General features: G+C 41.0%; 1 protein-coding gene across 4 annotated transcripts; it reads right to left on the bottom strand.

Annotated features, from left to right (window-relative positions):
- Positions 1 to 4414: 4414 nt before the first annotated feature.
- Krcc1 (lysine rich coiled-coil 1) lies at positions 4415 to 17678 on the bottom strand. Of its 4 annotated transcripts, none has more exons than XM_051154690.1 (3): positions 17514 to 17678; positions 7085 to 7193; positions 4415 to 5298 (listed from the first exon to the last, which is right to left on the bottom strand). In XM_051154690.1, the coding sequence occupies exon 3, from the start codon at positions 5274 to 5276 to the stop codon at positions 4506 to 4508; it is 771 nt and encodes a 256-aa protein (XP_051010647.1). In that variant the 5' UTR covers positions 5277 to 5298; positions 7085 to 7193; positions 17514 to 17678; the 3' UTR covers positions 4415 to 4505. The 4 variants fall into 4 exon arrangements, with proteins under 4 accessions (XP_051010647.1, XP_051010646.1, XP_051010649.1 ...); XM_051154689.1 differs by having other exon boundaries at positions 7085 to 7249; positions 17514 to 17675; XM_051154692.1 differs by lacking the exon at positions 17514 to 17678 and adding an exon at positions 16900 to 16964.

Here is a 17678-nt window from a genome sequence, read left to right as displayed (position 1 = left end):
CTTTATAGGTTCAGAGGACTCGCTTTGTACACCAGGCTGGCCTTGAACTCACAGTGATCCACCTGCCTCTGCCTCCCGAGTGCTGGGATTAAAGGCGTGCGCCACCACGCCTGGCTGACATGTTCTTACTGTACATCCTAGGTTCAACTTAAATTCACAATCCATTTGCTTTAACTTCCCAAGTACTGAGATTATAAACATACACACCTAACAACTATTTGCTACTTATTTTGACGTGTCTCGTGTAGCCCAGACTGGCTTTGAATTCACTATGTTCCCAAAGCTCGCACTGGCCTCCCAATTTCCCTGCTCCCAGGTGACGGTACTGCATGTAATGCCATGGCTATCTAGGCCCTTGGTCTTCTTCCTTCATTCACCCTAGAACTATTTTCCAGGAGGCAAAGAAACTTTAGAGTCTTCTGGTCCTTTGCCTCTACCTCCTAAGTCCTTAGGTTAGCTCCATCATGCTCAGACAATCCTAATTTTTTAAAAAAAATCATTGATTCTATTTATGTGTATATTAGGTTAATTTGTGTATATTGACCATCCTTGCCCTTTAAGCAAAACCAACTTGATCATGGTGTATCTTTTAAATATGTTATTGAATTTAATTTGCAAGCATTTTTGTTATTTTGCATTTATATTCATCAGCGACACAACTCCATAGCTTCTTTCTTCTTCTTTTTGGACAGGGTCTCTGTACATAGGCCCAAGTGCTCCAGAGCTCACTACATAGACAAGCCTGGCCTTGAAATCACAGAGCTCTACCTGACTCTTTCTGCTAAGTGCTAGGAGTGCTGGGATCAAAGATGTGTGCCACCATGCCCAGCTTATTGCTTTCTTTTCTTTTTTTCTTTTTTTGGTTTTTTGAGACAGAGTTTCTCTGTGTAGCCCTTGTAGCCCTTGCTGTCCTGGGCTCCCTTTGTAGACCAGGCTGGCCTCAAACTCACAAAGATCCACCTGCCTCTGCCTCCCGAGTGCTGGGATTAAAGGCATGCACCACCATGCCTGGAATAGCTTTCTTTTTGTGTGTGATATATCATGTTCTGGCAGGTTAAATCCTGCACAGACATAATTTCGTTTTCTTACAAAGAAAGCTTAGGTCATACGGATTCACTGTTAAATTTTACCAGGCATTTGAAGAATCACAATGAATGCTTCTCCAAGCCACAGAATGCTTTTGTGAAACAGAAAGGGAAGGAACTCGCCCAAATTAATTTCACAAAACCAGTACCAAACCTACCAAAATCTGATAAAGACACATGACCAGCTGGGCATGGGGGAACATGCTTGTAATTCTAGGACTTGGCATGTGGAGGCAGAAGATCGGGTGTTTAAGGTCATCTTTAGTGACATAGGCAACCTGGATTACTTGAGTCTCTTTATTCTCCTTAATGTTTTTTTTAATTATCTATCAATCAATCAATCAATCAATCCTGTGCAGGGCCACAATGGATGTAAGAACAACCTGGGAAGGTTCTGATAGGTTGAAGGTCTGCACACGACCTGTGCTGTCATTACTTCTGTGGGTGCTAAGGGTGTGTTTGGTGTGGGCCTTCAGGCTATGCTTGTGTGGAACTGGGTCATTGGCTCCAGGCTTTTGTCTTCTCATTGTCTGACTGTTTTGTCTGTGAACTACATGTATTCCTGGTACCTGGAGAGGCCAGAAGAGGAACTAGAATGCCCTGGGACTAGAGTTACAGACTGTTGGGAGTCACCATGACTGCAAATTAACCCAGGTCCTCTGCAAGAGCAATAAGTGCTCCTAACTGCTGAGCCATTTTTTTTTTAATTTTTAAAATTTTTTATTTTTTATGAGACAGGATTTCTCTGTGTTAGCCTTGGCTGTCCTGGACTCGCTTTGTAGACCAGGCTGGCCTCGAACGCACAGTGATCCGCCTGCCTCTGCCTCCCAAGTGCTGAATCTCTTAATCCCCTGTGTTCTCTACTAGTTAAAACTGAAGGATCCAAAGTCCAAGTGGGATTAGGTTGTTGCATACAATCTACAACCTGCCCTGTACTTCTCCCCAGATAAAATGAGGTAATTTATGTCCCAAGGAAAGCTGTATTTTCTGCTGGAGGCATTGTGAAAGCAGCAGCTCACTGTCCAGACCAAGGTTTGTTGGTTTCTATATATGTAGGAGACAACAGGGCACAAACTCCAGTAGCCTTCAGTCTGTGTGTCTAAGATGTGTCATTACACATCTGGAGTGCTTCAGAATAGAGTAAGTAATCAAACCAACTTCTTTGATGGAGGGGGCTCATGGGAGATAATTCTAGTCTTATCCTCTCAGACCTGTCCCTTATGTGAAACCAGGTGACCAGTTTTGTTTCTCATCAGAGGGACCATTGATGATATGTCCTTTACTCATCTCCCCACAGCCTGTATTCCCAACTGGATCTGTGAGAGACATTCCTCCATATCTTTAGCTGTTCCTCATGGACTTTCTCCCATCCTGTTACTGCAGCAATGGATCTGCAGGGACCTTGAATTGTGGCTGTTTACTATTTTCTGACTCTCAATTAGATCTGAATGAAGTACTTCTGATGGGCACTTCTCAAGACCACACATAGCACTCTCAAGTTTCGCTGGGCAATGTAATGGATTTCTTCTCCAAAGCTGACTTGTTTGGGGGAGTTTCAGGCTAATCCTCCTGACGGACTTAAAGCTACTAACAAAGTTTTTCCTCCAGTTAGTCTGTATTCTGATGTTACTGAGTGGCTGGCACTCTCTGGCTTACCTTATACTTGTGGTCTTCAGTTCTCCCCCTCACCCGCCTTTGGCTTGAGGAGCAGGAGCTAAACTCACAGTTTTCTTTGTACTTGTCTGTGGTATTTCAGCTTTTCCTCTTTTGATCCCCAGAACCTCTCCTGTCCTCTTCATTGGTCTAATTCTCACAGTTTCATGAAGGATAAAACTGTCCCTTCGAATTAAGTTTTTGTTTTTTGTTTTTTAAACATGATACTTAAGACTTTTTTGGGGGGGGGTTGGGTTTTGTTTTTGTTTTTTGAGACAGGGTTTCTCTGTGTTGCCTTGACTGTTCTGGACTCACTTTGTAGACCAGGCTGGCTTTGAACTCAGAAACCCGCTTCCCTCTGCCTCCCAAGTGCTGGGACTAAAGGCATGCACCACTACCGCCCGGCTTTCTTCCCAACTTTTGACCAGGGTTTTTCCTTCTGTTATTTTAATTCAAAGTTTCTTTGTAGTGGAGGCTGTTCTGTGCATGTAGAAGGCTCAGATTCAACCAGTTTTACATACTTCAATGTGTTTCACTATCGAATGGGGTTGGAGAACAGGGTACATTTTAGGAAAAAGGCTTGTCTTAAACTTTAAAAAACAATTGTGCTAGCCACAGTGGCTTCAATACAATCAATATCACATATTTACATTTTTCTCTTGCTTAATATCTATGACTTTAACTAAATATTTTAAAGAAGCTGCTAGATATATTTAGTGTTGGTTAATTTTCAGCCTACAATGCTGTTGACTTTGAGTCATTTTGAAGAAAGCAAATATCCAGGCGTGGTGGTGTACGCCTTTAATCCCAGCACTCTGGAGACAGAGGCAGGCAGATTCCTATGAGTTCCAGGCCAGCCTGGTCTACAAATTGAGTCCAGGACAGCCAAGGCTACACAGAGAGACTGTCTGGGGGGCAGCTGGAGGCGGGGGGGGGGGGGGAATGAGGAAGAAAGCACAGACCTTGTGTCTTAGTATTTGTTTGGCATTGCCAAGAATAGAATAATAGGATTATTTTCTTTTATTTGGAAAATTATGATGAGCCATAGATTTTTATTATGAAATATCTTAGGTCTGATATAGCAGGTAAGGAATTTTTACAACCTTTTAGGGTGTTCTTCCTCCAAAATATAAAGTGTGGTTATTGCTTTTCCTGTTCCAAAAGAAAATCCCTAGGAGAACAGATCATTGACACAAAGCAACATCCAGAAGTTAAAATACTTTTTATTATTATTATAAACACTTTCAGAATATAGACTGATTTTCTGTGAAGACTCTGAAACTTTTAAAACTGTATGTAAGATAAAATTATTATAATGTATTTCACTTTCCAACCCAGAAAATATATTGTAAGTTAGGTCTAAAAAAGGAAATCTAAATTGCTCCATAGAGAAAGCCAGTGTGCATAAAAATGTGACTCAAAACTAAAAGAAACCCAACCGAGAAATAGATTTCAAAAAGTCTGTTAATCCACCAATTTTAAATAAGTGACCTCCCAAAGGAAAATAATTCCACTGCCACAGCAATTTGGTGAACAGAAGCAGAGCCACTGTCTTAAAAGGAAACTCTATCATATTTAAGAAAAATTAATAAATCTTTTAGAAAATAGGAAAGAAATCTCCATGTTGGAAAGCAGCCCACTGAGCACTTCACACTCACACTGTCAGAAGTCGGCACTTGTGTGCACATATCCAAGTGACATGAACACGAAGGCATCAAACCAAGCTTGACTGTTACTTCAGCTGAGCCTCAGGAGAACTACGAAGCTTCAAAATCCAAGGATAGACTGGTCCCAGAGCATCTCCTCCTCCGTCCTTTGTTCGCCTTGCTCCTTTTTCTCCTTCTTACGCTTACGGTCTTCTTTCTTAGAGGATACATCTCGGCTTTTCTTCTCTTTTCTATTCTTAAGCTTTTCTGTACCATCCTGTACAGTTTCCGTTTCTGCCTTTGTTTTCTTTCTTTGAATGCTCCTATGTTTACTTAATTCCATTTCCTCAGAACTCCTTTTCTTCTCATGTTTGGGCCGTTCTTCCTGCTTTTCTCTGCTCTCCTCTAGATGTCTTTTCCTTTTCTGGTGCATTTGTCTATGACTGGCCTGAGGGTCAATGGTACTGTGTCCTGAGCAAAGGTGCTTGTTAACTACAGATTCTACACTATATGAGCCACAATTGTATTCTTGCTGACTAAGGTTCAAGGGGCCTTGTTTTTCTGAGAAGCCATCCCTGGCAAACTGACAGTAGCTCAGAGAGTCTAGTCTCAGCTTGCCGTGAGCTGGTAACCACTGGGGTAACCGGTCTTCTGTCTGTGAGCTACTGCATGATCTTGGGTAGGAATAGTTGTTTCCAGACGGGAGTCTTTGATCAAACATTCTATACCTGGGCCTGGAATCAAACTCTTCTCTGTACCCACAGTTTTCCAAATAGTCCCCTCTCATCTTTCTGAAACAAGTCTTTGGCTCTAGGCCTCTGGCTTTCTGTACTTTAATATAATCTTCAAGTTCATCTTGAAAAGAGTCATATGACTTGTTTGAATGCTTCATTAGGTTGACAAAAAGGGACTCTCTGTAGAGAAATTGAAGAAAAAAATACTAGATTATTTTGTTCTGAAGAATTCTTTTTTTTTCTTAGAAAGGTTAAAATAACAAAGGGAAGCCCAAGTTAAAACTTACATCAATAACTGCTAAATATTTTGAAAACTTGTCAAGTATCACAATGGTCAAATTCTCAAAAATCATTCATAATCACTTCAGTATTCTAATTTGGGAGAAAAGTTATAGAAAGGAGCTGACACATGAAATGTTTTTATAAGGCTAAAAATGTAAGGCAACAGGGATGTGTGAATCACATGTCTCAGCAGTGGCCTGATCTAAATGTTAGATAATTTCAAAAGCTGTGATGCCTGTTTCCTGTATTACTGTTTTCTAACTAACAGAGCCACAAGGAAGTAATTTAATCTTTAAAATCTTGTTTACTTAAATAAAACAAATGTACACACTTACCTGACTACAGTAGTCTTAAGGTTTACTAATGAAAGAATGTGATGTCTATAAAGTGATTTTTGAATGCTGGGAATGATAAACTCAGCTACAAGATGAGAACTATTCTTAGGGACAGGGCATGAGGAACAGATTAGAACTCTGCAGCATCTGTACAGCACTTGGACTCCCCTCTATTGCTTCTGACTGGTATAAAGGCATTCTAGAATTTGGGTGTTTGTTCTCTCTGAGAAGTATGAGGTGGAAACTAAGGCAGAGATGGACACAATAGGGACAAGAACACATACAGAAAAGTCTCAGAAGAAACTCCTGCACACCAGAACTTTGATTTAGTTTTTCTTGGTAGAGGGGGAGCAGCAGCTAGTCCTGATTCTCTTTCTTTGCCCCACATTAAAATACATTTCTGGGGATTTATTTTCTCTACAATATTAAGACACATAAAAAACCCTATGTACAATCGCTATTCCTTCACTTTAAGAAGTACAAACTGCCGGGTGGTGGTGGCTCAAACCTCTAATCCCAGCACTCGGGAGGCAGAGGCAGGTGGATCGCTGTGAGTTCGAGGCCAACCTGGTCTACAAAATGAGTCAAGGACAGCCAAGGCTACACAGAGAAACCCTGTCTCAAAAACCAAAACAAGCAAAAATGGTCTAACTGAAACCTATTTTGGTGAATTATAAAACTTAGATACCATTTTAATTTGAGAAGCATAAAAATTCTGACCAGGAGAGCAACAATATACAATGAAATAAAGGCATACTATTTTGATACTTCAGAAGGGCATATATACAAATGGTCAATAAAACCAGAAAAAGATGTATGTTGTAGATTATGAGGTATAAAATAAATGTTAATTCAAACCACAGTGAAGGATCACTACATATTCATTGGGAAGACTGAAAGACTGACAGTGTTTAGTGAGGAGTTGGAACAACTGTCACTCTGACCCCCCTGGGAGGAATGGTAAAAGGGACAGTCACTCAGAACAGTTCAGCCGCTCCTTAATCAAGTTACACACACATTTATGCAATGACGTAATACAACTGAGAGACATTTACCCCCAAAAGAGGGATATATGTCTTTTCAAGACTTAAATATGAGTGTTGATAGTAGTTTTATTTTTAATAGACCCAGAAAGGAATAATAACAACAACAAAAAGACCAATAGGTAAATGAGTAAAGCAAATGATGGTCTAACTACCTAATATAATAAACATTATCAGTGGTAAAAAGTAGAAACAGTCCCAGCATCCATCCATTGACAACTGGATAAAGCAGATGGACCTTGGAGACATTATGCTATGTAAGACAAGCCTAAAGATCTCAGATGGCACACACGAGTGGAACCTTACCGTTATCAGGCTGAGAACTTGATGGTGAAATTTGATCATATTCAACCATTAATGGCTTCAGTTTTTCAGCATGAGTGCTCCACAAAGCGAAGACTAAAACAATCAGGAGCTAAACCAAGGAGTAGAGAGGTAACTATTTTTGTCTAATATTCAACTCTCATTCACCTGAAACCAAGCACATTTTTTTTTTTTACAACGATTAAACATTCAAACCTACATAACCACCACAGACCAAATCTACAAAATTTGTCTTTGTTGTCAATCTGAATTAAAAAAATGTGTATGTAGAAGTGTGTATATGTATAGAGGTCAGTGAACCACTTGTAGGAATCAGTTCTCTCCTCCTGCCACGTTGGTTCTGGGATCAAGATGTGAGGCTCCAGAGGCAAGCATTTTTACCCATTCAACCACCTTGCCAGCCACTAAAAACTTAGCTTTGTTTGTGTTTGAGACACGGTCTCTCTACGTAGCCCTGGTTGCCATGGAACTCATTATGTAGAGCTGGCTGTCCTTAAACTCAGAGATCCATCTGCTTCTGCCTCCCAAATGCTGGGATTAAAGGTATGTGCCATCATACCCAGTGAGTATTTTATTTTATTTAAACCCCCTCAAAATGTTTTCACTAAGAATGCATTATTCCTGTTATCATCCTTCTTGTCCTCTATTCTGATTTACTTAATCTTAGAGGAGTCTCTCCTTTCAGTTTACCTCCATCCCTTAGGGACCTCCTGATACCAACCAAGGGTCTACCTAGCTTTCTGCCACTTGTTCATTTCAGCCATTCCTTCCAGTGCACCTCCATTCCTTCCCGACACCCAATGACCCGTAGAAGCACTACCAAGGACTCCTCAGTGGCCACATTAGGCTGGATTCTTAGACCAGTGCATTGCTCTACTTTCATCAGAGCTTCCTGCAGTAGATGAGAATCAACACAGAGGCTCACAACTGGACAATGTGTGGAGAGTGACAGACTTTGGAGAACTCAGTCCTAATAGAGGATGTCTTCATTAAACTCCCATTTTCAAGACTGAGAGAACAATGAAAGAGAAGACAGATTGTAAGAGTCAGAAGTGATGGATGACTCCAAGGAAATAGGGTTTCCTAGACACAGCAGGACTGATGCACATATGAATTCAGACTGTAGCAACATGCATGAGATCTGTATAGGTTCAAGCCAGACAGGGTCTCAGCACTGAAAAGGTAGAGTAGACACAAAGTCCCACCCATAACCAAGAAGCTATTTGTAATTGACAGCTGCTGGGAAAGGAAAAACTAGTCTTTTCCAATTGAATGTATCTAAGCATACCAAACTCCAGGGCAAGTCCCAAGACTGACCAGGAGTAGTTGGCCAACACACACACAAAAAGTCTATGTTTTTGTTTTGATTTTTTTTTTTTTTTTGGTCTTACTTTTTGTTTTGCTCTCCCTCCCCTTTTCTCTCTCTGTGGGGGGTGGGGGAGAACATGAAGTTGGGTAGATAGGGAGGTAGGAAGGAACTGGGAGAACTTGGGGGAGGGAAAGAGGAACATGGTCAAAATATAGTATACTAAAAAATTTTAATGCATTATCACAATAGCTCAGTGGGTAATAAGAACTGTGCTAGATTAAAAAAAAAAAAAAGAACTGAGCTTAATAACACATATGGTAGGAGAGAACTGACAGATTCTTGTTGAATTCAGTTCTAACTTTCACATGTTCACACCATGGCATACATGGCCCCCTTTCCTTATGTTGGTGGCTCAGTGACTATGTTTGTGACACAATTACAAAGACCCAGAGTTCAAATACTAAAAATGCATGTAAAGGAAGGTATACTAGCATGTGTCTGTAATCTCTTAATCCAAAAACCTCTAACTATATTGAGTTTCACCCCAGTCAGAATGTCTAACATTAAGAAAACAGCAATACATGCCGGGCATGATGGTGCACACCTTTAATCCCAGAACTCAGGAGGCAGAGGCAGGCCAGTCAGGTCTACAAAGTGAGTCCAGGGCAGCCATGGCTACACAGAAAAACTTTGTCTTGGAAAAAAAAAGAAAAAATACTAATGGGCTGGAGAAATGGCTCATTGGTTAAGAGCACTGGCTGCTCTTCCAGAGGTCTTGAGTTCAATTGCCAGCACCTACATGGTAGCTCACAACCATCTATATTACGATCCAATGCCCTCTTCTGGTGTACATGAAGACAGTGTACACACACACACACACACACACACACACACACACACACACACACACACATATTATATCTTATAAAAAGAAAACAACAATATATGCTATGAAGGACTTGGTGTGTGTGTGTGGAGAGGGGCATTATCATTGTTGGTAGGAATATAAACATGTATGAAGGCTCCTCAAACAAACTGAAAAGAGAACTGCTGTATAACCCAGCTTTACCATTTCTGGGTATAAGCCTCTAATACTCAAGTGAACATATATATTTATTACAGCATTATACACAATAGCCAGGTTATAGAATCAAGTTATCCATCAATAAATGGGTAAAGAAAATGTAGTATATACTACACAACATAATTTTATTCAGGCATTGAAAAAAAAAAAGAATGGAACTATGTTGTTTGCTAGAAAATGAATGCTAATTAGAGATCATCGTATTAAGTGAAATAGGCCAGGTACCTTGTCAAATATGTTTTTCTCTTATTTGTGGACCCTGGACTGAACATATGAAGAAACACAAAATCTTTTTAAAAAATATACATTTCTGGCCATTTTAAGGCAAAATACAGCTATGTGAGTAACTTCCGGTAAAACAAAACCAATCAAAAAAAGCCCTAAGTGCTGCATGGGCTAGAAGACATCCCCTTCCCGCAGCTGGAAGGATGCCATAGGTGGATTTTAGCCATCACAGAACATGAGGAATTGAGCCAGCCACTCAGAGCAAAGCCAAAGATGCTTGGGTCATTTCTAATCACATTATGAAGATGGCCTAACAGCTTTGCACTTTCTACCTCCAAACTTCTTGTAAGAGAGGATCTAACAGAATAATCTCTGAGTTTGAAACTGTCTACATAGTAATACCTAAAATGATGATACAGGGAAAAAAATAGAAACTAACATTTTATGAGTACAGTTGTAAATGATTTTCATTTTCTTGAACTTATATTTATCTTTCTAAATTGAACTAATATTTCTTTCTAAATTACAATCTTATAAAAGCTATAATTTTTCAACAGAAAATAACACTGATTATCTGATACTTTTCTAGAGAATTAGGATACACACAGTGTGATGCCTTCTTTTACCTAGTTCTCACAAATGGCAAACAGGACATTCTGAGGGTTTAAGAGAGATTCAAAGTAACTTGCCTATCAATAATCGCAGAATTGAGACCTGAAGCCAAGAAACTATATTAGAGTACTTTAATCTCTATTAGAGTACTTTAATCTCAACCACATATGGATTAAGATGTAGTTTCAAGTTGGGCGGTGGTGGCACATGCCTTTAATCCCAGTACTCAGGGAAGCAGAGGCAGGTGGATCTCTGTGAGTTCAAGGCCAGCCTGGTCTACAAAGCAAGTCCAGGACAGCCAAGGCTACACAGAGAAACCCTGTCTCAAAAAACCAAAAAGAAAAAAAGATGTAGTTTCAAACAAAATTACAATGGATAAAACTAGATGAGGTGGCTGCTAAGATGGCTCAGTGGGTAACGGGCACTTATGGCCAAGCCCAGTGTCCTGTATCTGATCCCTGGGACTAGTGTGAAAGTGAGAACCGACTCCAAGTTGTCCCCTGGCCTCCACTTAGTGCTGTGGCAGGCATGCACCTACACACAAAATAAATAAATGCATGTGTGTATATGGGAACTACTTACATGAGGTCTTTACAAATAGCACAATTGACCTTTATGTTTCACTGGAATAAGTGTACCTAGTACATTTGCATTCAAGATACCAGAGCTAGAGATCAACTTTATCCAGGTCTCTGAATATTGAAGAGACCAGAATAGGAAAAGACTACTGCACACAGACAGTAATTCTTAATGGCTACCTCCACCCCATTATACAGTCAAGACAGAGAATGGAAGCCACACCATATAAAGAAAACTGGGCAAGGACTCAGACTTCATGCTGTGTGTAGCTGAGTGTCATCTTAGTCAGTATCTTCATCTATGATTTAGAAGACTACTAACAGTTCACAGCTCTCCACTTCGGTGGTTTGAAAACTCCTTAAAAGCCTGTCAAAGGTAAGGCTACTGTCTGTCATCTTTCCTGTAGCAGAAGACACTGATGCAAAAAACAAGTAACAATCCCTCCCCCAACCTTTTGATACAGACTTATAGTTTGTTGTTCAAGTTTTGGGAGTTCTTTTGGTTACTGTATAAATGTGGTGGCTGAGTTACTAGGGGCTTAAGCTGCTGTCGTATTCAGTGTAAGAGACTGGGGGAAGTGAGCTTCAGAGTTAGAAGAACTTGAGTTTAAACCCTAATTACCCAAAAATGTCAGTACATCATTCCTTTTCTGATCCACTGATGGGACAATACCATCTATCATACTGGGTTCTTAAACTGATTAAGTAAAATGACATAGATGAGGTTTATCTGTTAGGTTTCAAAGCTTCCAAAAGATACAATCTCTTTATTTTTAACCTATCTCATAATGAAAAATCCCTTATTCAAACAGCAGCACCACTCCACAGATGCCTTTTATAAAAACAAACAAAAAACCTGTCTGCATTCATTCCTGTTATCTATGGAAAAAGGAAGGAAAAACACTGGAGGAAGTTTTGTTTTCAATCTTCAGTTAGTATCATTTCATGTATCACCTCAAATTTTAATTTTCCAACTGCTTACAAAGCTATAGTTATAGCCTTTTGCTCATGAGAATTCCATTTTTTACAATTGTTTGAGACAGGGTTTCTCTTGTAGACCTGGCTGGCCTCGAACTCAGAGATCTGCCTGCCTCTGCCACCCGGCTGGGATTAAAGGTGTGCAACACCATGCCCGAGAACACCAATTTTAATATGAAAACATTTAGCATACTTAATTTTTGTTTTTGAAGACAGGGTTTCTCTATATAGCCTTGGCTGTCTCTGGCCTTGAACTCAGTGATCCACCTGCTTCTGTCTGAATGCTAGGATTAAAGGTGTGCACCACCACACCTGGCTTAGTATTTAATATGCTAATCTTTCAAATTTAAAAAAGTTAATGTTTATTGTGTGCTTGTCAGTGTACATGCCAGAGCAAGGGTGTGGAAGTCAGTGGACAACTAACTGGAGTCAGTTCTTTCTCCCTCTATCATGTGGGGGTCCCAGAGACTGATGGAGGTGTGAGCCTTTATCCACCAGCCATTTCTCAGGCCTTATGGCCTCAATTTTGTAATCTTCCTTGCCTCAGCCTCATGAGTACCTGGAATTATAGATGTATGCCATTATACCTGAATGTGACCACATTTTCTTGTGGTCCAGAAAATATTACTCTAAATGAGAAGGTACCTGGTAACTGATAATAGAAGTGATTCTTTTTTGTTGTTGTTGTTCAATAAACTATTAATTAAAAAAATCATGCTTATAGAGTAAGAAGACTTATTTTCCTTGTCATTATTCCCTAAACAATACAGTATAACAACTATTTACACTGTCTGGGTCACTGGGTATTGCAAGTAATCTAGATAACTCAAGTATATAGGAGATACATAAAGGCTATACACAACTATGCTGATTTAGACTTGAACATTTGTAGATTTTGTTGCAAGAGTCAGGGGGTCTGGAACTAATCCCCTGCAGTTAAGTAAGGGTGACTGCATATCACTAAAGTTCTATGAGAACCACAGGAAGGAACCACAAACCATCCTTATGTGTAGCAGGCAACCATCTCTCAGTTGGTAAAAATGTGACCATATACACTTTATCAAATATGTAAGACCATAAAAACAACTCGAGGCTACTTGTGTTGTATATCAACTTTTAGGGCCTGGGCTAACTTTTCCCTTTCATAATAAATCTTGCCCAAATCACTATACTTACATGGCGTACAGTTAAATCTAAGGTACCTGACTGTTGAAATTTATCTTATAGATGCTTACCAGTTTATGAGCAGGACACTGCTAGTTTGGCAGTATATCTCCTCAAACCCATGTTGGAATGCTGAAAACTATTCCTAGCACAAGTGTTAGGTGAAGCCCAATGGGAAGTATTTAGGTCATGAGGTTGCCGCCTTCAGATCCGATTAATGCCAGTCTTAAGGGAGCTTGTGGCTTTATGTCTGATCTCTCTCCACACTTACACTTTTGCCTCATCAGATGCTGGCACCTTAAAAGAAAAAGCTCCAACCTGTAGAACTGTGAGAAATCCTTTTAAAAGCAAAATAGTATGGAATTCTGCTATATCAATATAAAATGGACTAAAGACAAATGTCAATTTATTGAGTGCCAAAATTTACTTTATATGTGGGTATTTATTTAATGGTTTTTTAAGACAGGGTTTCTCTGTGTAGCCCTGGCTGTCCTGGAACTAGTTCTGTAGACCAGCCCATCCCAGAACCCAAGAGATCCACGTGCCTCTGCCTCTCCAGGGATTAAGGGTATGTGCCACCACCACCCAGTTAGGTATTTTATTTCTGTTGAGACATGGTCTCAAAACATGTTATGAGGAAATGTCCATGGTATATTAAAAGAATAATGTTACAAAATGGTATACTTTCAATTTTAGTATCACTAGCCCAATATATATTAGCAAAATAATTTAGGGGAGGAATTACTGTGGCTGGCCATTCAGCTCCTTTCCGGGGATGATGGTAGAAGACAGGGGACATCTAGATAAGAGTAAAGCCCTGAATGTATCTGCCTGGAGAAAACTCATCTTTAAGTCCCCCAGGCCAAGGATTACTGATAGTTAATACTGCCCATATCTACAAAGCATAGTACCCTGAAGGACGCCTTAAAAACTATGTAATTCCTTAGGGTATATATTACAGGCTACAGTGGGAAATGACCTAGTGAATCTCACTTAGAAATGTATCTACTATTTTGGGCCAGAGATACAAGTTTGAAACAAGGTGAAACATACTTCACTTACTCTTTTTTGAGACACGGTTTCTTTGTTAGCCTTGGATGACCTGAACTCACTTTGTAGGCCAGGCTGGCCTTGAACCCAGAGATCGCCTGCCTCTGCCTTCCTGAGTGCTGGGATTACAGGCGTGGGTCACCACACCCAGCTACAGTTCAATATTGTATATTAGCTAAATTTTATTGAAAATAACTGAAAAGGACATACACAGAATGGGGGTTGTTACATGTATCTATAGTTATAACTTTTGCAAAAATGAAAAACTGTATTTATGCTGGTTATCTTCAAACTAAGCCTAACTTAGTTTGTAGAATTAAAAATGTGTGCTCAAACTGTTAAGTTTAGAAAGGACTTGGATATAGTGTTCTGCATTTATTTTGATTGTTTAAAAATATGTAGCTTAACTACATTTGACTATGAAGTCAGTAATTTAAAAAGGTTAGATAACATAGTTTTTTACAACTTGCCTTGATTCCAAATTAAGTGCACATAAACCGACCACAATGATATTGACTCTTCTTGGGACAGGATATGATCAGGTTGGCCCCAAAAATGTTTTTCACCAGCTTCCTGTTTCAAAAAGTTTTACTGGTTCTATTTTGAGAGTGACAGGAACTGTGACGGGAAGCAGAGTAAGTCTAATTTTTGGAGGGGTTTACACACACACACACACACACACACTTACTTCCAAGCATTATCCTTTTTTTTTGGTCTGCCACCATAACTGGAAACTTTTTTTGGTGTGTGTAGGGGGAGAGTTTCCCTATACATAGACCAGGCTTGCCTAAAACCCGAGATCTGTTTGTCTCTGCCTCCCAAGTACTGGGGTTAAAGGCGTAAGGCACCACACTTGGCTCCAGCCCACTCTTTATGGGAATAAAACATACTGAGTCCTACATCGGGTAAGATGGTACACTCCTACACTCCCAGCACTGGGACCCCCCCCCCCCCCCCACTTACTGATTTCAATCTGAACTCAAGAGATTTTATTTTTCTGAACGTCACCAAACGGCCACTAGGAGTCCAAACTTCCATGTTCTATGATTTACTGTTCCAACCATACAATAGAAGGAATACCAACCAACAGACTGCTAAAATTCAGTCTAAACTGTTAAATCTAATCTACAGAGTTTGGTTAGTGTGAGTTCCTCAACCTTGGCAACACTAATATTCTAGGTAGGATAATCCTATGTTGTATATATGGGGGGCTGTCTCATGAACTTCAGCGTTGTGGTATCTTTGTCCTATATCAAATAGATTACCTCTAGCATGTGCTTACCATGTTCCTCTGTCCAGTGGCTACAAGAAAAAAAAAAATGTTTCTAAACATTCTCAAATAAATGGAAGATGGGGAGCCTGGGACAGACACATCCTTGGTTGAGAACCACTGGGTTCATCCAATTACCTAACTCAGTAGATGACGTAACCCAAGACCAAGTGTGATACTGTCTCGGGGTCATACACTAACAATACAACCTATTCTTGGGCAATATTTCTATTCCACTAGTCTCACTTTTACCACCTTTAAGTGGTACAGAGGTTACTGCTACATGGATCGTCACTTCAGTTTTTTGGACAAATTAGAATCACTGAAATTGTCCTGTGAACTAAAAGGAACTGCAGTGCTGACACCTATAAGCTGTTCAGGCATACTTGGTGATAGGCAGGTTTAGACACACAAAATTCAGATTTAAGAAAGTTCTCAAGATACTTATTTGATTGTAATCAATTTCTAGTAACACTCTGACTGAATGGAAGTGTCCATACAAATGTTTTGTTTGTTTAGGTTTTCCAAGACAGGGTTTCCCTGCTTTAGCTCTGGTTGTCCTGGAACACTATATAGACCAGGCTGGCCTCAAAATCACAGAGATCTGCCTGTCTCTGCCTCTGGGAATTAGAGGCATGTATCAACTCTGCCTGGTTCGTAAAAAAGTGAACTGTGTAAGAAAGGATATAAAAATAGAGATATGGAAAAAGTTACTTTTAGTGTTATGTTTATAGGTATTCTAGAAAATAGAACCTGAATTTTCCTGCAGTATTTTGGCTTCTGTTATCTTCCACACTGAAGACAAGGAGCAATATAAGGCAAAAATACTAAAATTAGTGTTTTTCTGTTTCTGTTTTACTGAAATTTTCTGCATTGGGGATCAAGTTAAAATTATTTCCAAAACTACTTTAAAGACCTATCTCAGAGGCACAGGTGTGTAGTACCCATAAAACCTCACATTTCTACTGGGACAGGAAACAGCTTTTTGTGTTCTGGTAAATGTGTTGATGACAATGTCCACTCTCCTAACCTCCACCTGTATAAAGTGAAGACCACAGTTTAACACGGGCCAAGTCCCTGGGACACCCCAGTCCCACTTTAAGGAAAAGCTCTGGCTGTCAGATTTACTGTTTATTTTAGCCCTCACCAGATGTCAGGCCTCTTTGTGTTTGTCATCCTCAGGGCCTCAGGAGTTCTATACCCATAGTAGAATCATTCTTTAAAACACTAACACCCCCCACTCCTTGCCCTTTCTGAGGTAGTGTCTCACTAAGCAGCTCCGGCTGGCCAGGAACTCTCTCACTGTAAGACCAGGATGGCCGGCCTTTGCCTCTCCAGTGCTGAGGATTAAAGGTCTCCAACACTGGGCCCAACAAAGGCTCTTTCCCATAACTCAGCAGCCTCCCATACACTATAAAATCATTTCTTTGAATTATAATTAGGGTGGCGGAGGTTGAGTTCCCAGTCTCTGTGGGAGGATAGGTGCCTAACTTCCGTAACTCCCAGTCAGCAAAAGCAATGACTAACCCTTTGGAATTTTTCACCTCTCCGGTCTTCTTCAGCTTGGTCTTCTCTCCTTACACATTCTCTCCCTCTTTAAAAAAAAAAAAAAAAAAAAAAAAAAGGCCCAAGTCACCCTAGAGCAATTCAGGACACTGCTCAGCTTTGCCCCTCGTCAGTAGGTATGGCATCAAATCTTACGCTGGCCGATACGTACTAAAGCTCAGATCACTACGTCAAGGTACGTCTGTACATTTGTCTAACCTGCCTTCCAGGGTGTCCAGATGACTAGACACGCTCCAGGGGGGTCCCTCCACCTCACCTCCTCACTTGGGAGCTCCCCCACGCTACCTCCCAGAAGCTTCCTCGTCCCCCAACTTTCCCTAAGTAGAGCCTGCTGTGAGATCTGCTCTTCACACTCCGCCCGACCGAGGCTGCCGCCCTCTCGGGGAGTCGCTTCCACACGGGGCTTCCTCACGGGACCCCCGCTTCCCTCTGCCTTGGCCGCCTCTTGTCCTGGTCCCCTCGGACCTCGGCCTCCTCCGCCATTTCGCAGGCGGGGCGGGGCGCTCGGCCGTCACCAGGCCGCGGGAGTTGAGGGCTGGAGCTCGGGCCGCCCCCGCCGCCGGGCGGGAACTCACCTTCTCTGAGGTAGGGGCGGGCGTCTACAACTACTGTCCCCCTCCCCGCCAACAACGCCGGCCGGGGGTCAGCGGCTGCGGTGGAGGTGGCGGAGAGGCAGGAACACCGCCGCCGCCGCCGCCTCCGCCGCAGAGCAGGCGGGGTGGGGTGGGGGAGGAGGCGGA

This window comes from Acomys russatus, chromosome 13, assembly GCF_903995435.1.
Source record: "Acomys russatus chromosome 13, mAcoRus1.1, whole genome shotgun sequence".
Taxonomy (NCBI): Eukaryota; Metazoa; Chordata; class Mammalia; order Rodentia; family Muridae; genus Acomys; species Acomys russatus.
This window is presented reverse-complemented; position numbering and strand designations above follow the sequence as displayed.